Source organism: Dermacentor albipictus, chromosome 4 (assembly GCF_038994185.2).
Source record: "Dermacentor albipictus isolate Rhodes 1998 colony chromosome 4, USDA_Dalb.pri_finalv2, whole genome shotgun sequence".
NCBI classification, from domain to species: Eukaryota; Metazoa; Arthropoda; class Arachnida; order Ixodida; family Ixodidae; genus Dermacentor; species Dermacentor albipictus.
Genome location: NC_091824.1, coordinates 128,407,881 through 128,429,763, shown reverse-complemented (window position 1 = coordinate 128,429,763; position 21,883 = coordinate 128,407,881). Strand labels below are relative to the sequence as shown.

Here is a 21,883-nt window from a genome sequence, read left to right as displayed (position 1 = left end):
GGCAAAGGCCGCCAACATTGGTTTGAGGGTTCTATTGACCCTCTCCGTCAAATTGGACTGGGGATGGTAGGGTGACGTGGTGGAGTGATTAATTCCCAGGGAACGGCACGTAGCACCAAACACCCGAGCGGTGAAATAAGACGCGTTGTCCGTAATTAGTCTTTTCGGAAAGCCGAACCGACAAAAAACTTCCTGTAGCCTCTCCAGCACCGCTCGCGCGGTCACTTTTCGAAGCGGAAACAACTCCACCCACTTCGAAAAATGATCGACGACTACCATCAGGTGTGTGAACCCCTGCTTACTCCTGGGGAAAGGCCCCATAAGATCGCAGGTGGCCACTTGCCACGGACGCTCACTGTCAATTGGTTTCATCAATCCGGGCGGCTTGCCACCCCTTGATTTCACCGTTTGACAGACATGGCAGGAACGGCAATAGCGAAAAATGTCACGCTTTATGCCAGGCCAGGTCACAGTTTGGCTTAGTTTCGCAAAAACTTTGGAGCCACTCAAATGACCGGCCAAGGGTTCGTCATGAGATGATCGCAACAGTGCGCTTCTCAGACTCTTGGGGATAACCACCTTAAACGGGTCCACAGCCTCGTCATCGGTGGCTATGTATTTCAGCAGGAGCCCATCGTGATCCAGCAAATATGAATCCGCGGGGGACCCAGCGACACACGCTGGTTCCGGCCCCCCTGCGCCCGCCGCACTACCAGCAGCGTCTCGGCGCTCCGTCTCCCTGAGACCGTCGCTCACTCCGCGACAAAACGAATCAATTTGCTGGGCCTTCAGTAACTCTTGCCTGCTGAATGCGATTCCAATTCTCCCAAAGGGGAGTCTGGTCTCGTCCCCACTCAGGACTGCAGCCAACGGCGTTGTAGGTTCGCTTTCGAGAAGCTCCCCCGCTCGCTCGTTTTGCGGCGCGCTGCTTGCCTGGAGAGCGGAATGACAGGTTTGCCCGCTTGCGGACTCGCCTCTCTCTGCGCTCGTTTCGCCCCCGACGCTTGCTGGCGCAAAGGCACCGGCAGTGGCTGTAACACCTGGAGGAATGCTCTTGGTGCACAATGGGGCACGGGATAGCGCGTCAGCTACCACGTTGGTGCTCCCCTTTCGATACTGCACTGAGAAGTCATAATGCTGTATCAGGAGAGCCCAGCGCGCCAGTCGGCCAGCAGGCTCACGGAGCCGCATCAGCCAACTGAGCGCACTGTGATCCGTCTGCACTACGAATTTCGTCCCATCAAGGTACACATCGAACTTACGTAGTGCAAACACGATAGCGAGACACTCCTTCTCGGTCACGGAATAATTCCTCTCTGCAGGAATCAAGGAGCGGCTGGCAAAGGCCAACGGCTGCAACACACCATCGTATTCCTGTAGGAGGACTGCTCCTAAACCCAGATCGCTCGCGTCGGTCTGGACAACGAACGGTCTGGTCAGGTCGGGGAGTCTGAGCTGCGCTGTCTCCGCAATGGCGCTAGACAGTTGGCGAAAGGCCTGCTGCTGCTCAGGTCCCCACTGCCACGCGGCCGACTTACCCAAGAGCTTGCTCAAGGGTGCCTGCACTCGGGCACAGGACGGAATGAATGACCGGTAAAAGTTGGCCATTCCCAAAAAGCGGCGAAGGCCACGTACGTCCTTGGGCGCGGGGAAATCGAGGATTGCCCGAAGTTTCTCCCGGTCCGGCTCAATGGAGCCTCCGCCCAGCGTAAACCCCAGTAACTGAACTCGGGTTTGCGCTAGTTGGGCTTTCGCAGGATTCAAAGTCATCCCGGCGGCCCTCACCCTCTCGAGCACATCGGCAACATGGGCCAAGTGTTCTTCGAAGGTTCGTGAATAAATCACGATGTCGTCGAGGTAGCACATGCAGTATGACCACTTTGCTTCCCCGAGGACGCGGTCCATGAGTCTCTGAAAGGTCGCAGGACCGTTGCATAGACCAAAGGGCATACGAGTAAACTCAAATAACCCTCTGTGGGACGTGAACGCGGTCTTGCACCGGTCACGTTGATCCATCCGGACCTGTAGGTAACCTTTAGAGGCATCCAGCGTAGTAAAGTACCTCGCACTGCCCAGGGTTCCTACGATGGAGTTAATCGTGGGGAGCGGATAGGCATCCTTACGAGTCACTCCGTTCAGACGGCGGTAGTCTACGCACAGGCGATGACTGCCATCTTTCTTAGGCACCAACACAATTGGAGACGCCCAGGCGCTGTACGAGCGGCGGATAATGTCGGCCGATAGCATCTCGTCCAGCAAGCCATCGATCACCTGCCTCTTGGCTAGGCTGACGGGCCGGGGGTTACACTTCAAAGGAAGCGCGTCTCCAGTTTCGATCGTGTGGCTCGCCAAATCGGTACAGCCAGGTTGATCGGTGAAGAGCTCTTCATGCTGGCATAACAGTGCCGACAAGCGAGCCTCCTGTGTAGCATCCAAATGAACCGCACAGGCGGCCAGAGGATGTGGTGCCCCTTCGTGCCGTGTCGCTCGATCCCAATGGGGATTTTGAGTCGACAAGCGCATAGCGCAGGGGCCTGCCCCTGAATTCTGCGCGCGACGCGGTTCGTGCCGTGCCTCTCGTTCCCAAAGGGGAGTCGCAGCAGGCGAGCGCACAGCTCGAGGGCTTGCCCCCGAACTCGGCGCGCGACACGTTTCCGACGCCCGATCTGCACAGGCAAGATCGGACGCCGGCGGGCTGATGAACGGCTTTAGCAACGTAAACGGTCCGTCGCGATAGCCGCCATTGGCAATGTCCACAACGATTCCTGTTTTAAGGAGAAAGTCCCTTCCGAGGATCACAGGAACACTGAGCCCGGGGAGATGAACGAAACGCGTGCGTCTCATTCGCTCTCCCCACCTGACAGTCAGCCTTGCGGCGCCCGCCGAATGGGCCACGCCTTTCGCAAGATTGAATGTCGTTCGGCAATCCCGCAAGCGCACTGAGTGCTTCTGCAAGTGGGATAACACCTGTTCGCCGAACAACGAAGCGCTTGCACCCGTGTCCAACAGCGCAGGAAATTCGCGGCCGACAATGGTCACCGGAATGAAGGGCGCGTGCGCCCCAGCAACACAACCTGCTTGATACGCCGAGGGTATAAGCAAGGTTTCGGTCACTCGTGCCTTCACGAGCGACCCGCGCTCCCGTTTCCCGACCTCGCAGGAGGCCTGGGCGCGGTGCAGTCCCTTGCTATGTGCCCTCGTTGTTGGCAGCGAAAACAGCGCACTCCTTCTCGGTACCTTTCCCGAGGCGGAGCGGCCTCAGCTCCCTGCCGGGGTCGACTCGCTACTTGACCAAAGGGCCTGTTGTCACGAGCGTCCGCATCTGCGATGCGTTGGGTCGAAGTGCGTCCCTGCGCATGCATTTCGGGCGATGGTGCAGCACCGGCTGCCCGCCTCCCGTACGTGTAGGGATCTAGAGCGCGTGCGCTCAGCTCCCAAACACACCCGCTTGTAGCCGCAAAGGCAGCTTGGCCGGGTTGTTGCCGTTGGGGGAGGGGCACAGGCCCTCCCCACGCACAGCTTGGCTCAAGGGCCTCGCTGGCGGGCGGCGGTGGGCGATAGGCTCGCGCGGCGAGAATGTCGCCTTGAATGCGCTTTGTCTCGGCGGCCAATTCTTCTAAATCTCGGAAGCGGCCGCCGCGCAGGTACGCCGAAAAGGTCGGATGTGCCTGCCTGATCACCCGTTCGACGCGTTCCTCGTTCGAAGCATTGGGCTCGGCGATTAAGAAAAGGTCTTGCATCGCGCGTACGTACTCCTGAAGCGACTCGTCAGGAGCTTGTGTACGTAGCTCAAGCTCTCGCCGCATCCTACTCTGGTAGTCAGCGGGTAGGAATTCGCGCAGGAATGCCACGCGGAACTCCTCGAGGGTTGTTGCACGGTATCCGGAAAGCCGGTACCACCTAGCCGCCGTGTCAGTAAGTGCTACGGGAACGACGCGTTCCAGCACCTCCTGATCCTCCAAACGATTTGCCATCTGGTAGCGTACCAGGGAGTCACAATAATCCCTGGCACTGAGCAGGTCACCGTATCCGCTGTAAGTCGGGACTGCCAACCGTACAGCGGGGTGCACGCATTTCGGTACAGCCGAAAGCGCCTTAACTGCCCCCGAGAGTGACTGAATCATTTCGGCGGCGTTTTGCAACAGCGTCTGTGCGCCTGCTCCAAAGGGAACCGTCGAGCAAGGGTGAACAGTCCTCCAGCTCGATCAGCGGCGCGGTTTCCACAGGGATACCGGCCGTGGCGCCGCCAGCCCCAGAGCAAAACGGGCTCCTAGCGGGGTGCGCCTGCTGTCGTTCACAGCCGCCACTTGAGACAGCTATACGTGAATTGCTTAGGCCGCTTGCAGCCAGCGTCGACAAAACAGGTGCGCGCTCGAAGGTTGCGCCACTGGGCACAACCGAATGTACTCCAAAGGGAGACGAATGAGCGAAATTCGTGGCTGCAGCATTGTAATCCCCACAGGGGGCCGTGGCAGACCACTGGTTTTGGCTGCTCATTTGAGTAGCAGCCATCGCGCAAACGTCGGAGAAGGCTAAGGCCCCGTTTCCGTGCTGCGCTCCGTAAACTCCACAGGGAGCCGATCGAGAGCGCTGCGACATCGCACTGCCTTGCATTCCGAAGGGAGCTGTGGCAGACGAATGTGCTGGTGTGCACTGTTCGGGGAGGGCTCTGGCCCCGTTCCCAAACAACGCTACTGCTCCACTGGGAGCTGGTACGTAGCGCCTCGTGTTGTCGTCCCCACAGGGGGCTGCGACAGGTGAGGGTGCATAAGTTCGCTGCTCAAGGGGAGCACTGGCCCCGGTATCGAGCAACGCGGCGTCTGCTCGCGGTAACAAAGGGCAAAAGTCCCCTAACAAATGACAAAGGTCACTCGGCCTAGCAGACATAACGCGGCAAGTATAATATGCAAAGGCGTACTAACTCGGCTAAGCACAGACAAAGGCTTAATGAGCCTTTGAATCCGCGTTGGGCGCCAGTGTGGGGTCTTCGGGTCTCACAGGAGTACCGACCACCGCGGGTTCGAGCTTAGCGAGCCACAGGGCCGCGTCAGCCGTCAGCCTCTAGCGCCGCTGCGCGCGAGCTCAGGCCACAAGGGGCTACCGAGCGACGCACGCAAAACACAGTATTGCCCTAAAATGAAGGAAACCGTTTATTGTTTCCAACGGCACCCAACACTGCATAAACGCCCGGTCCCGGGACGGCGGGGAACCAAAGGGGTCCCGCACCAAGGGCGAAAAATACAGCTAGGGGCGCCTGTATCACGTCGCTGCGAGAGCACAGGCTCAAGCTGGGACGCGCCGCTAGGAAAAGTCCCGGCGGCTATGCTACTTGCTCTGGCGATAACCAATGGGCCAACTCGCGAGAGCTCGGGCAATCTCCTTCGGCTTGGGCCTCCGATGAGTGCGGCTCGGCGTGGTACGACCTCGCGCGAGCACTAGGCACCCGTTCTTCGGCTTAGCGTCGGGATAGGAAACAACACGAGGTACGCGCTCCCCGCACGGGCAATGGCGCCGTGCGTGAGCTCAATCCTAGTCACAAAGGTGTCGGCGGATGAGAGAGAGCATCGTACGTACCGGGTGCTGTCCCAAGGAGAAGAGAGCCCGTACCGTCACGGCAGTAGCCACGAGGGGCTGCTCCCGTGACGTCACTAGCTCCGCCCTCACCCACGAACCATGGCGAGTGGAGCGCCACCGCTAAAACTGGTTCGGAGCAAGAACGGCATGGCTTAGGATTACAGACATGGGTGAAATGCGCCCGCGCACAGGCGCGTCGAATTCCCCAAATCCCCACAGGCTCCATATCACGCCCCCTTTTGCGGACGCCGCCATGTACGGGACGAAGAACAAGGGTGCAGTGGCAGTGGTCTGCAACTGTCGAGGCCACGTTACCTCCGGTGCATCGACCCACCCCTGCCCGATCACGGGAGCTGAAAAGTTGGCCATCGCTTTAGCCATCCCAGAAGGCCAACACGCAATGAAACCACTGACGACCCGCACGGATTCCCAGCAGGCCTGATGCAACTTCCTACAAGGAAGAATCGGAAGACCTGCTGCACAAGTCCAAGCTCAAATACTCAAGGAGGACCCTGAGGACATCACCACACAAATCATCATCTAGATAATGGGCCACACTGGCATCAGGCGTTACCTGCACACCGACGGAGCAGCTCGAGCATTCGTGCATAAGCGAGCACTCATCACGCCAGCTGCACCAGACTCGGACCATGCCGACCTCGAGTATTCAGCCATCGTGAACTACCACAAAGGGATTCGCTTGCGATATCCACCGCCCCATCGAATTCTAAAGACAGAGGATGCCGCTTCCTGGCGTAGGCTCCAGAGAGGCACTTACGGGAACCTACACATATGACATCGCATGCACACCACAGCCTACAGGGACGAACACCTGTGGGACGGGGCCCCACGAATCCTACAACACATTACGTGGGTGCGTACGCGCCACCACTTTAAACACCACGACACGAACACCACGAGGGAGCAGTGGGAAGCATTGTTGTCCAGCTCGGCTCTCCACGACCAGCTCAGGCTGATTCAGAGAGCTGAGCAGATGGCAAGAGCCAGCGAAGCCTTGCACTAGGGGCCCCGACGATTAGCGATTGTACTGATTATGCTTTCAACAAAGTTTATCAATCCTATCGCATTCATTGACTGATGTTGCACGGAAAAAATGAGCTATGAAAGACATTCGTTTTACAATTAATTTTCCTGATTTTTCATGGTTGATCAAGCCTTCGAGATAAGAAATGAGAGCAAAAGCTGTCTCTTTGTGTACTGTAACTATGCCGCAATAAATATTTGTAAGCGTCACTACTCTTACCCTAAAAGAATGGCATGTTTCCATCAGGGCCTGCTCAATAATTCCCCTCCTAGCCCATCCTTAAGTGTAGTAGCATTAGAAGTAAAGTTTTAATTGTTATAAACAAATCGAGATGCGAGTTTTTGTACGAGTTCAAGTACATTAGAAAGGATTTTAGCTTGCGGGTCCCAGACCGCACAGGCATGCGGTCTGGGACCTGAAGTGCTGTCCGGAATTTACTTTTGACGGCATTCAGCATTTTACAAACTCTCACTCTTACATATTCGACTTGCTTAGTCCAAGTTCGGATGAAAAATAAACCTCAATATATTTATGCTCGTTCACTCAGGCTAGCTATAGAATATGTAATGCGTAATCAAACAGGTATGAATTGCGTTTACGTGGGAAGGAGATGAACTGACACTTAATTAGGGTTCAGAGAAATTCACCGCCTAACACACCAGCACTGTGTACCGTCCAAATTATGGCGTACTCATGATCAGCAGAACCCCTAGTGCAGTGACTAATCACACAATCATTCGCAGACAGACGTATATTGCAAGACACATCCTGAGCAATATTATAGTTGTGCACAAGATACAGCAAGGATTCCAGAACGCACCCCTGCGGGACTCCCGAAGTAACCCTCACGTAATCGGATTGTGAGACATTAATTACAACACGTTGCATGAGATGCTGTAGATAACACTGAATCCAATCACTTTATAAAGCGAAGAGACCAAGGAATGATAATTTATGCAAGATCAAAACATGGGAAACAGAATCTAAAGTCGAAGAGTATGCAATCGTTCGATACACCAAGGTCAAGTGAAATAAAAAAGATTGATGCTTCTTTCCAAAAACTGTGTCGAACAAGGACGTGCATACTTAAACGCTATGCTGGCATTTGCTAAAAAAATTGTGTTTTCTAGATGTTTTATTACTGCGCTGTACACTTGACGAATATTTGTATTTTTGCTTTCAGTGCAGCGTGAATTTGGCTCTTCTATGCTCAAATTCTCTGCTGTGTAATTTGTTTGTGTTTACGTAAGTCACGCTAGACTTCAGCAATGCCGCAGCCCGAATCATTTATACAAAAAAAAACGAATAGGTTTTAGTCAGATGTTAACAGCGCTTGCTCATCCTCTACCTGTTGAGATAAGGGCGATATGAAGAAGGTACGACTATTGGACATATAACTTCTATGGATCATATTTTAACGTTGATCAAGAAGTTTGGCCAGGTGATCAAATAGCAGGGCAAGCACATCTGTGAAGTCGTTTTGTAGGCAAGAAACATATCTACGACTGAACATAATTGTACGAAAAGTGTTCGCAGAAGAGCACTGTCTCTCCATTTTGATAGGGCCTTTTTCATCTAATCTGTAGTTATCACTCTGTTTTAAAGTTTATTGAGCATTGTTACAACTTTTGTAAGATACTGCTTTCGCAAAATCTTCAAGTCGATCGTGGCTAACCCTTCGTTGGACGCTGCTATGAGCTCTCCATTTTCTAGTCGACTGTTCTATTGCTCATGCACTTAACTAAAGCCAGACAGGTACCCGTACACGTCGTTTGAATTAGGTACAATGAGGAGCCACTGGGTCTTCGTGGTTGTCAACCATCAACGTCAACTGTCATATGTGTAAGTGTGTGCGGGAAAATATAAAAAAAATATTGTGGCGTATTTCACGGCCACATGGGCTCACCTTTCACGTGTCCCTTGTTTACTCTTCTAGAGCTCTTCCAGATATTTGTTACTTGATGGGGCCAGTTGAGATTGAATTTACCGTGCACAATGTCGTAAATTTACTTCCACCAGGTTGCATTCTTGCGTTTGAATTCAATTCCATGCTGCTAAAAATTCTATATTTGTTTTGTTTTCTTTTTTTTTCACGGAAATATTACATTCTATATAAATTTGTTCTTTGGAAACACACAAATAATTTCTATAACTTCAAGTTAGAAACTGTTTGTTTTCAATACAGGCACTATTCATGATATATGTATGTGTAGGGGTTGCAGTGGTAAGTTCACAGCAAAGGGTTGTAATGTCATGGTTGAAGGAGTCTCATAACTGCCGAAGTTGAAAAGCACGGGGTGTGCACAAAACAAGTACAAGGCTGACGCCGACATAGTTATTCTCTTATTTCCTAGATGCTCATTAAATGCTATTAATTACCGGATTTCGGGCTGCCATATATCACCCAAGTTCAGAGACACGCACACGACACATGTGAAGGAGACATAGGAGAGATCAAGCCGGGAAGGAAACCGGAAGCCGGAAGGCTGGCTGCGCGCCACAGATAAACCAGGCTTTCCGTAGTGGCCACAGGCCACCACTAAATATATATAGTCGGCCCTAGAGACGTGCAGCCGATAAATTCGCAGAAATTACAGCAGCCCCTGGAGAAAGAAGAATGCAAAGAGGGTGTCAGCACTATTTGATAAGCATAAATAGTAATAATCACAAACGCGAGGAGTGAAGGATGAGAAATGCGAGCGTAGATAACGGACATTGATGTGCCTTTCGCCCTACAATATGGCTTTCTCTCATCTCCCCTTCCCCCTTCCTTCCCATCAGGTTTTTTCTCCGCGTCGTCTACAATAATAATAATAATAATATTTGGGGTTTTACGTGCCAAAACCACTTTCTGATTATGAGGCACGCCGTAGTGGAGGACTCCGGAAATTTTGACCACCTGGGCTTCTTTAACGTGCGCCTAAATCTAAGCACACGGGTGTTTTCGCATTTCGCCCCCATCGAAATGCGGCCGCCGTGGCCGGGATTCGATCCCGCGACCTCGTGCTCAGCAGCCCAACACCATAGCCACTGAGCAACCACGGCGTCGTCTACACGTCAGCATAGAATTATTCATGTAGCGAGGGCTTCTAGACTTCAATGCACCAGCCATTATAAACAGCCCCTTAGCCGAGATTTCTTATATATACGAATGCTGTAGCGCTGCAACGCTAGTGCGGCTTTATTGCGAATGCCTATAGTCGGATACAACTTTAGAAAAAAGGGGAGGCGCCGCCCAGATCACCGAAGCGGCGAAGTCACCGGCCGTCCGGCGCATGACGTCGGTCCAGAGTGCGCGCCCATTGGTGGATGCTTGTGTATTCGCCTCGGAGGAGTAAACGCCCCCTTTTTTCTAAAGTTGTATCCGACTATAGCCCGTAAGCGGCTTTACAATTGCTAGTAAGTACAGTAGGGCTTGGCATTTGCCGATGCGCCAGACATTTGTGCGTATGCGCGAGTAAGAGTCGGCGCGAGATATGTGATTATGCCTAGGCAATATGTGATTATGCCTTCAATATGTGATTATGCCTAGGCACTACGGAGAAGTTTCTTAGCGCGTGTTGCATGTGTTCGTCCCCAGGCATGCTGGCATTGCGGAGTGGAATCGAGTTTGTTCAAGCTCGGACGCTGTTTCTTTCATAATTTAGTTCTACTTACGCATTCATATAGAATTGCACTCAGTGGCAGACACGTGCTTTTTGTCTCAAAACACCACGTTGAACACAGTAAATGATGCAGTGTGGGTACAAAGTGTGTGCCCGCAAACACAGGTGAGCGACAGTTCTTGTCCCTCTTTCTATTGTATTCTGTTCAGAATAACGCGAAGTATATTTTGTCGTTTCGAAAGACATGATAGGTATAGGCGCAAACACATAGGAGTGCTATTTCATGTGCATTCCGATTTCGCTGTCCTGTCGAGAATAAAACGAAAAATGTGAGAACAATTTCCAATATTAAAACGGCAAAAGTGAGGATGGGTTTGATTTTTTCACGTAAACACACAGAAGCAGGAGGGAAAGGTGAGGTGGTCATTGTAGCCATTGTGGGTACCTACAGTAAGTGGCCTTGTCAAATATACTCGGACATGTGTGCAATGCAGTGCCGCATGTCAATGAAATAAGGTGTGGCATAAGTAGAAGAAGCGACCAAGGTATGACTTCTGATGATGCCTGCACCCGGGTAATGAATCCGACAGCAAAGGGGTGAACAAAATGCAAAAGAACAATTCAACGGATCGAGCATACGTGGAGGAACATAAACGCATGAGTTCCGTTGCGGTAAATATTGCACAGCCCTCATCATAGAGCTACCAAATACACGGCAAATACACCAATATATGAAACTGATTAAAGCATTGTTGATATTTTCCATTGAAAGCCAGTGTATCGTTTCGCAAATAATTGTCTTCTATTTGACAAAGCGCAATGTGGCAATCCTTAACTTTACGGAGAACGCTAGTTACGATGTAGATGTTTAAAAAAAGGGACAACCCAGATATTTTTGCTCAAACACTGGGAAGCATTATTCAATGTGAATGTAGTAAAAATCAATAACAGTAATAAAAACAAAACAGGAAATAAAAATAGACAGAATAAAAACATATTTGCATACCATTGCGGTGTTCGTTGATGGATTCCAACCTTGCCTGGCATTAATGTAGCCCTATCTTGCTTGAAGTAGGCGGAACAGGGCGCAATGACGTGTAGTACTTCGTTGTGTTTCACGCCATGCTTACCCATTCATTCGGGGCCGCACAAAACTTAGGGTGCATCTAAGATTAGCCCTCCACAAGCACAGTTCATCTTCCATTTCACACAACGGCCCCCTCCAACTTTTACCGCCATTTCCAGAGACGCTCTCCACGGCAACACTAATCTAAGGGCCCCGCCAAAAATTATAGGAGAAACAAGTGTCCTCTCCACACTTACCGCCGAAACGCGCCAGCTAGAGGGAACGTCGTGAAAAGGGCCTGCCATCTCCAGTGTCAGAAGAATTCCGGCGACGACCGAGTGAAAGCCTGGATGCCGGGAACACAACCATGCGGTGGCCAAAGAGCCAGCGCAGGCATAAAGAAAGTCTTAGTGAAACAATACTAGGTCATCTGCGAAGGGCCTGCGCTGCCATTTATTAGTGCTACGCAATTTCTCCCCGCAGAACCTAATACGCTCGTATGCGCAGTCGTTGCAGTGGACTGGCGTCAGTTTATTTATTTATTTACTTATTTATTTATTTACGGTACCCTCAGGGCCTTGCGCCAATAAAGAGGGAAATGGTTACAAAGCAGCATAAAAAATAACAATTCCAGCAACAAATTGGTTTATGACAAAAAAAAAGGCTAGCAATTATACAACACAGGTCCGTCACAAGTCCGTCAAGGCGCACTTATCACTACGCGGATGAATCCGAAAGCATTGCAACCACCGTGCGATGCTGAGATATTTACCACACCGCAAGGTCGTTGGTTCAACTCCAGCGAAAGGTTGAGGGTTCGACTCGCAACAAAGGCTGAGTGTTCAATTGCCTTAATTAACTGTACCATAACTCACTTCATTTAATTCACTTCGCCTTATTTAACCCCTAATGCTCCTTGGTTCGAACGTCATAATTACCCAAATTTTAATTATCTGTACATTCATTACCTTAACTTTAAATAAGAAGAAAGGTTGAACATATATATATATATATATATATATATATATATATATATATATATATATATATATATATATATATATATATATATATATATATATATACGTATGTATATGATTCCATCCAAAGGTCGTAGTTTCGACTCCCACCAAAGTTCGACGATGCGACTTCCATCAAAGGTCGTGGGTGCGAGTGCCTTCATTACCTCTATTTTAATTACCTGTGCCTTATTTACCCGCACCATATTTAACACCAAAATTCGTAGACTCGACTCCCACCAAAGGTCGTAAGCGCGAGTGCCCTAATTAACTGTATCTTATTAACTGCGGCTTAATTAAGTTCGCTTTAATTTAGACAAAGGGTCGTGGATCGGACTCCCACAAAAGGTCGAGGCTTCGTAGGCTTTCTGTACCAACGTGTAGTAAGGCCGCCGCCAACGCCGGACTTTCCGCCTAGTGAGCCATTTAATGCTTCCGCAATAATACCTGTCCAACATTAGCTGTATTTAGGGACAACAAGCCGGCGTTCTTGTTGTCCCTCTCGGCTCGTGCATCTTTATTTGTGCGCTGTAACGATGTTTCATAATGAGGACGATCACTCTCTAGCATCTGCTCTAGCTGGCGTTCTTCGGTGGAAAAGTCTCCATTCACATTCTCCGTTTACACGCGATCACGGTATCATTGGTTATAGTCGCGTCTCTGCTGCCGCCACATCTACTCGAACTGGGTCTGTGTTTTTCGGCCATGCGCACAATGTGTGGTCTTCCTACTGCTTTTTCATTTTGTGTTGGAGTTACAACTGTTGCAATGGTCGACCTCTGCAATACATAATCCGGTTCTTACACACCGCGGCAGCTACAGCGGCGAACATTCCCGTGTTATCCCGCCACAACTGCTGCGCCGTTGCATTGATGGAGGACGACAGCAGGCGTAGCCGGCAGCAACGGCGGTCAGAGCGCGTGCGCTCCCCCACTGCGTAGACGGCGCGCCAGGTGTTGCGTGAGGGAAGAGGGCATCGCCGCATACGTCAGCCTCGCTCTTGCAAGCCTGCGTTAACCGCGCGTTCCTTGGCCGCGGAAGCTCTAGCCTGCCTTCCAACTACGCCTCGGTAATCGCTATAAAGAAATTAATGCATTAAAAAACACTAAATTCTATAAGTAAAAGGTTTGCGGTAGTGGGTTTCTTACCCACTGAGCATCTTACCCACTGGACTAATCATAATCGAGGTGCACCGGCCTTGTGCTATGTAGGAGGCGTTGGCCAAGCGTCTCGACACGCTCGCTTACCCACGAGGAGTTCCTAATTAGAAGGACCGCTCCGCGGCCTTCAACTGTACACCCGTAAGCAGCAAGTATACGGACCAGGGATTGGCCGATAAAGCTGATTTTTCCTCTGTCTGTGAATGCAACTTGAAATTGAGCACTGCAGTCCAAACTTGGCTTTGTGAACTTTCCAGTGTATTTGTCAATTTCAGTTTATCCAAGTTAATTACAGGGAAATTGAGTTTTTTCGGCGACCCTGTGGTCCGTATACTTTATGCTCACGGTTGTACAATAATGCTTTCGCATTCACAACTCATAAGTGCTTAAGTGTGTTTGGATTTTTCTTTTGCTTACAACTACACTATCTGCTAACCATGGCCTCCTCCTCAATACGGTCATGTACCCAAGTAGCCGCTGTCGCCTTTCTTACTCTGCACGGATCGACTATCTCCTATGCAAATTTGCCCATCCCTGAATGCTATACGTTTTGTTCCCCCCCCCCCCTTTTTTTTCGGTTGCTCTTTCCCCGAGGCTACACTGGCAAGTACCTCCAGTGGTCGGTGTGTAGCGCCGTTTTGCATACGCTGCTCCGATGCTGTCGAATGCAATGATTCGCATGAGGAAGGAAGCTATTTGGGTCAGAGTCATTAGGTCCTAGCACATCAGGAATTGTTGTAGGCAGTAAGCGCTCACCTTCAGTAAGAATACGTTTCGCACATTGGTCGGACTCCAAAAAACGGTTCACTTTTTCTTTCTAGCTCCATTTCGTTTACATTTCTTTCATATATTTTTTTTAATGTTAAGCTGTGTCGGTCCGCCTCACTAACGTATTTTCTCTTTCAGCCCCCTTATTGGTTTTCATCTTTTTTTATATACATTCACACATCCTGCCCGTTCAGGTTAGATAATGGGCTGACATACAAACGAGGCCACCAAATTAGACTCATCTAGGGCTCTTCCGTATCGGCGTACGCCGGAGGCGGCTGGTAGCACGATCACAAAAAGCGTCGATATCGTATACCGCTGCCGCGGCCCTCCTTACTGCATCCTATTTGTCACTTTTCTAACTTTAACGGTTTATTTCCGCTTGCAACGATCCTATGGCAGGGAACATTTTGTCCTGACAGTTGCGAGAATAAATGACAGCGTGCTTGGTTGCCGTGGCTTGCATCAGATAATGGCTCGTTTTTCACGAGCGCATCTCATTAGCAATAAGTTACGTCGCCCTCCTAGGTATTCGTTATTGTTTTGCATAATACTGTTGTAGTATAAAGAGAAACAAAAGTAGGGCATGCTCGTATTGAAAAAGAAGAGATCCCAACTATTTAAGTTGAAAATTTCATGTTATTTCGGAAGCGCAATAGGAGCGCATGTCACCGTCAGTCACGTAGTTTTCCTCTGCAACTAAGAAATCGCTCGACTTAAAATGTTTTCCAACCCTCTGTAATATAAAAATAGGAATAATAGTTTGAACAAATACTTTTTGTAGCGCCTTATTAGCATATCACTACACATCGAAACACGTGACTGCACTCGTGGCTATCGGGGCTATAGGTGCCGAACCCTCTTTGTTTATCCAAAGAGTGGACTTATGGTACGAGATGACAGTGATTCTTGAATGCAATACGGAATATACACTTACACAAGACTGTCTCAATTCGGTAAAATAAAGATGGTTGAAAGTAAGAAAGAAACTTGTGAAGGGAAATGAAAGTATCTAGCTTAAAGTAAAGTACAAAGGCAGGATAACAGTTAAACAAAGTATAACGAAGTTGTGGGGTCATTCCTTGTAGAACAAAAGCGGAAGACTAGCAGGAGCAGCACCGTCTCCATAGACCACATGGCTCCTAAATTAGGTAGTGTTCTTTGATAAAACGTTTCCTATTATCTTGATCAAACAAATTAGGGCCGGCGTTGACAGAACAGCTACTTGTTCCGAACTCGCCCTTATTGTGCATGCCTAATTTTATCCCGAAAAATAGCTTTTATTTTTATAGCACGATTAGCCGCCTAAAGCTTCTTGCAAATGTTCCTGGTTTTCCGCGCCTATCTACGAAGTTATCACAAGAAAATACATACTTTCATGCTCCAGTAAACAGAGGCCTTAGACTTAGTATATTATAAGTTAATTAACGTCCCCGATGTTTGAATACATTGTTTCTAAAACAGACATGGCGAGGACTTCTGATGATAGGTTAATTGATGCAATGGAATTCTCCTAGTATGACGAACTAGCGTTTTCATTAGTTTGTTCTTTTCCCAAGAGGCCTACCAGTACCTGACCTATGTTCTTTGTGTAGCCTTTTTCTTGATCTGGAATTTCCTAAAGCGTGTATGGACTTTTAAAAAAAAGGGTCAGTTGTCGCGTTTTCATTTGTACCCGTGCGACGGGCCACAATCACGTACGTACTTCGTTAACCTACTCACTTCAGCGCGTATAAAACGGCGCTTTCAGTTGCACTACGCGAGCTGCACAATGCACTCGCCGCCATGCTTTAACTACGTAAACACGCAATGACGGTAACATGAACCTGAGAAATAACGGGCGTACGCTGAACGCGGTGGGTCGTTTAGTGTTCAATGCGTAATCACTTTGACCCCACTATTCAGCAAAGCTCACTGCTACACTAATAACATTAAATTAAAGGTGTCTAGCGATGACCTGCTATACAGCATACTCGTCCGAAGCCGTCACCAGGTTAAACATTGCCTTAAGTTTAGTATTAATATTTATGCTCCTTTTTAGGCGGCACTCTGACACCTGTTAAGGGCAGTCTCTTTATAATAACGTAAATTCATATTAAGATGTAAAGTAAGCAATATATAGAAAATTTTTGTATATGTGACATACAAAAATGTATCAAGGTTTGGAACTCCATAGTAACAGTGCCAAGTGGGCTTCCAGTGTCGGGGCCAAGGTCATTCTCAATGTATACGGCGTTACTGATAACCTCACTGGTAGCGAGATCAACCATTGCTTATCAATAACCTCCCCCTCAATGTTTCCTTCAGGGAAGAGATAAAACGCGTCGATTGCCTGTCTGCCAGTTAACATCCCTTCTTTGTTCCGGTAAAGCTCTCGTTGAACGATCTTACCGTTATTCAGGGAACGTAAGAAGGTCTATGAGTGCCCTAGTCATTGTTCTGCTTTTGTAGTCACGCTACTGCCCTGCCGCAAGAACAATACAACGCAATCATGCGTCCTTAAGGATAATGCGGCTCCAGCCTGCTCGAAGCACGTTCTCATCGATCCAATGTCATGCAGGGTATACCAACAATGCTCCGTGACAGGCACTGAAAGAATGCCTGCAGAGAGTCCTCTAAGTGCTTATATATATATATAAATAAATAAATAAATATATATATATATATATATATATATATATATATATATATATATATATATATAGAGAGAGAGAGAGAGAGAGAGAGAGAGAGAGAGACAGACAGAGAGAGACAGAGAGAAAACTCATGAGGTATGCTTGCGGGAACCTTCATCACTCGGCGGCCTTCTCTAGCACGGAGAAATGATGTGTTTTTCGTGGAAGCAGCCATGGTAATAGCGTCTGTTATGAAGCACACGGTTAGCGTTTCTCATGGGGATGATTCATCAAGAAGCACTGCCATAGAGCATCGATTCTAGCATCAAAAAAGCCAGACGAACCAAATTCGCTTGTAGTAATCAACAGCGACGTTGCTGTGAAATCGCTTAACAAAACACAGGGTAGCATGTTGCTTCGTCAGCAAAGTGCCACCGTAACAAAATGAACGAGAACAGGGGGAACCGAGGGTCTTCCTCCTTTGTTAGACACAATCACATCATGCCAATGGCGAATGACGTCAATGAAATTATAGGGAAAGTTACCTGTGGTGCTTTATCGATATGTCGAAATTTGTAAGTACAAGGAACCGAAGGGAAATGAAAATGTAACTTGCGCCCTTTGGAAGCGAAACCCACTTCTTCCTAATTTTGCGTCAGGTGCTCTTACCAAACGAGCTACCAAAGCACCGCTTTCCAATCCACTTTATTCCTTAATTGTGTATGTATACAAGATGCGACTCTGGAGGTGTTAGCCAGTGCCGTCAAAGTCAGGAGCGGCGCTGGGTAAACACTATCAGGGTCATGACCGTAGCTCAATCGGTACAGCACCGCAGGCGTAATGCGGAAGGTGTGGGTTTGACTGCCACTGACGGCAAGTTTTTGTTCCTCCACATTCGTTTTGCTTTACGTAACTATTTCCTCATTTTATGTAAAAACCGCACGTAATTTACCCTATAGTTTCCATGGCTTCATTGTATGTCGACTTCATGCAGTGGTGCCGTAACGCAAGGCCCTAAGTATGTCCGCAAGAAATTTATAGTAACCTAGCATGTCCACCTGGCGAGGACAGTGCGTAAAATAATTGAAGATTGTCGGTTTTTTTAGGTCTGAATGGGCTGCAGCGCACCTGCACGTTGCGGAGGCTAAGCACCACAGCTGTTCTTATCCTGAAGACGACGTCACAAGTGCGATTCGGCAGCGGTGGTTAAGATCGAGAAAGTAACTAAAAAACATTTGTGGGCTGAGACTTTAATAGATCATCCTTCGTTGTCAAGTTATTACGAACAAATCATGCAGGATGTCTGTAATAGTTTTGGCGTATCATTCGACGTAATTTAATTTTCCAATGATCAGCACGGCCTCACATATCTCTGATGCGATCCTACGACTTAAAAAAAAATTGGCATGCAGAAGCATTAGTTTTTTTTGTCGCTAATTTGCCTAATTCACGTAGACTGGCTAGTCTAAGTTACGTTAGACGATCTCCGGCACATGGGAAGCTCGTCCTATTACTACTGTAAAGTGACGAAACAGGACATTTGAGAGTACTAAGTGGTGTAGAGTTTAATATTTAGATCTCATGTAACACCCTCATAAGTTCAAATAACAACGCTGCAGTTTCCATTATAATACCAAGCAGTGACACGACAGCTGGCGCTATAATATATGCAGTAAGTCTTGCCCTCTTTTGTGTGGTATCAATTGGAGTAAGCCATCGAAGGGGCCTAACGTCACAGAAGAAGGCCGTGCAGACACTCTTGTGCTGTCGGCGATCTACCGGCCTTTGTGAACGTCTTTAACTGGAACACCTTCTGTGTGTGTGTCTCCATGAGTGCGTGTTTTTTTTTTAGCGTTTCCTTCTCTGTCATCTTTGTAACCCCTATCTCCCCTCCCCAGTGTAGTGTAGCAAACCGGAGACTGATATCTGGTTAACCTCCCTGCCTTTCCTCTTTATCTCTCTCTATTGCCATAATCATTCGAAAAACTCAGCTCACCAATGTAGGTTCTCGCCACAAGAATATTCAACCTGAAATGCACCTCCTGATTACTTTATTCCTTCCTTCCTTTATTATCCTTCCTTGCTTAATTGCTTTAAGTTGCTTTATTAGTTGTGAACGAGATTATGAGCCCTATAACGCGAAACTATTCCAATATGTCTTTATTCCAATCTCCCTACGTCAAATTTGCGTAACCGCCGACGCAAGCATCGCGCGGTGAACCGAAAGGTTTTCTGAACAGACCAATAAAACGCTCTCCTAATTTATTGGAGGTCACTTTAGTTTGCTTTAAAAAACGAATAACATTGCCTATGCTGACCGGCTTGTGTTATCTAATTGGCTGACAAGAGGCGAAGAGCCCCCTCAGTGGAGAGGGATTCGATGGGGCCGAGCTAGTGCACTGAAAATCGATGACCGCATGAAGAGGGTGGTTCCGGCGTCTGCGATTGGTCCGCTTTCCCTTACTTGGCTTGCGTGGCTGGTTGAAAATCGCGGCGGCATGCAATGGAAGGTTAAGAATGCCGCTAAAACATATCCTCAGCAAAGAAGAGTTGGCAGAGCGAGGTCATAAATATGCTCAAAGTGCTCGATAGCGTTACACGGACACACAAAAAGATTTATTGCACGCAAATAAACCCATGCTCTCCGGCAGATGCGAGTAGCCAGTGCCCAAGCGATCGGCGGCAACCATTTTTATTCCTTTTGGAACGAAGCAGCCCGCGACTATTAATAAAAAATCCAGTTTTGTTCGGCATATTAATGCATCTTTAACGCGTACACGTCACTTTGACGAGGTGAGTTTTCGCGGTTTTGTGACGTCGCGTGACAGGCAGGTTAAGTGGGTGTAGCCCAAAAATTTTGACCAATAGCCGAGGGCTAACGCCGAAAAGGCGTCGAATCAGAAATAACTATTTTTCTTTTGTTTGGTCCAGTCATGCATAATCAGTGTCCGCGTCATATGAGATGAGGAGCTATCACGGTTTTTGTGACGTCGCTTGACAGACAGGCGAAGTGAGGGTGGTTCAAAACGTTTTGGACCAGTAACGGAAGGCTGATTGCAGAATTGAATAGAAAAGTTTGGAATAGCTTTACGTTATAGCGCCCTATGTTACAGTACTTTCTTTCATGATATTTATGCACATGTAATTCTTGTCATGCTATTCATACTAAGACATGTAATTATTCCATGTTAACGATTTGTTGAAACTTCTGTAATTTGTGTTTATTACGTTTACTTTATAAAGGAGGTCCCATTGCAGTCTTTGACTTCGGGACCTCCTTCCGTATATTAACATGTTGCAATGTTTCTACTAATCTCAATAACAACCAATTCTGATTCTGATGCGAAGAGAAGGATGTCCAAATGTAGCCTACAAGGACAGAATCGCCTTTCTTTGTCCTTAATTTGGGAAGGGGGAGTGGGGGGGGGGGGCTTCTTTTACAATACACGCCGGAATCCAAAATAGTAATAACTTGTTGTTCACGGGATAGTACCCTGTGGGTGAAGAAAAACAAGACAGACGCTGGTGCCGGGTACCTACAAATTATATTTTTTGCCGAGCCTGCTCAATCAGGCGGAAGCCCGAGTCCGCCAATTTCACAGCTCGCACACGGTCAGCGTGCTGGTCATGTCATCGTCGTCTTTTTGTGACCGGGCCATTGCGGCACGTAGCAGTGCGCTACAGGGCCCCCCTTCTAGCGAATAAGCCTTGAGCTGGACGAATGGCGAAGTGCGCAGTAGTACACTGCGCAACTAAGTATTCAATATGAGCGATCGTTAAAACCTTGATTTGGGTATTTTATACGCGTCTGTGTTTTCTAAAGTTGAAAGCAATCCGGAAACTCTTTGATCTTACACTACCATCCCCAAACGAAATAAAATAGCGTTTTGAGCCCTTATTCAAGACTAAAGAAATGCGACGCTCTTAATGAAGTTTTCGTTTACCGTCTTCCATCCTAACCGTTCCAATCATGTTATGCAAATAACCTTAGGCACGTGAACGTCCATGAGTGTACACTTAGCGTTATTTTTTATGAAAAGCGTCAGGCCACTTTTTTTTTTCTTTCCGCATGCTCATGTAATATCGCGCCGAGCAAATGATGGCAGTTTAATCATAATGATAGCTTTCTGTCTTGTTCAAAAAAATAAAAGAGAGTCAATGGAGATGAATGAAGGAAGAATGTCTATGCTTCACTTTTCATTATGCGTGCCTTCCTTCAAGCACTATTGACGGATTTTGACTTACGGACGGTAATCCATGCCTCGACTAATGAGCTCGCATGTAGCCCCGTTTCGGGTTTCAGGTAATGAAAGTAGCCTCTGTGTATTAGGAGCCCTAAGCAGAAAAATTAAATCAGAAGCTACAAAAAGTAACTGCCTACAAAGTCAACACTACCATACCGGCAGAAATCTACATGAACTGAAGGCGAAATAAATGATCCTTCGCCTCTAAGGGGAACTCTTTAACAATACCTCAACAAATGTGTAGCCAAGTGCGGATGTTATCAGTGAGCTAACAAATGGAAAAGAAGCAAGAGACACAGGTGCTGTGTCCATCAACGGGCGTTCTTCATTGCGGGCACCACCGCATAGCGTTATTGATGAACTGCGGTTATTTTCATGATGCAAAACAAATAGCATGCTCTATTAATTCATTGCAATAGAAACATTTTATGTTCTGAACCGACTTAAACAAGTTAAAAAAATTCGATCAATACAAGCAAGGAGCACTTCTTAGCCTAATTTGATGAGAATGTTTTTGACGAATCATGAAAGGTAAACCTTATTTCATGATTAAGCTGCGTCAACGTAAAAACTTCGTCGCTAAGAAACAATCTAAAATTTATTCGGACTCTACCCCAGGGGAAAAGCCAGAGTTTGTTCGTTTGAAAAAAAAATTATGCTTTTTTACGTGCCCAAACTACGATCTCATTATGAAGCCTGCTATAGGGAGGGATTCAGAAAATATGAACCACCTGGGGATCTTTAACGTGCACCTAAATCTAAGTAAACGAGTGTTTTCGCATTTCGC

At 48.0% G+C, this 21,883-nt stretch overlaps 1 protein-coding gene across 4 annotated transcripts in view; it reads right to left on the bottom strand.

The window, feature by feature from the left end:
* Positions 1 to 21,883, bottom strand: part of LOC135899502 (uncharacterized) — a 530,261-nt gene that overhangs the window by 344,772 nt on the left and 163,606 nt on the right. For all 4 annotated transcript variants that reach the window (XR_011514090.1, XR_011514091.1, XM_070537571.1 and 1 more), the window contains one exon: positions 11,548 to 11,636. Coding sequence is in view for 2 of the 4 variants with exons in the window: in XM_070537571.1 (XP_070393672.1) it covers positions 11,548 to 11,636 (89 nt within the window). In the remaining 2 variants the exon portion in view is untranslated. The remainder of the gene's footprint in view (positions 1 to 11,547; positions 11,637 to 21,883) is intronic.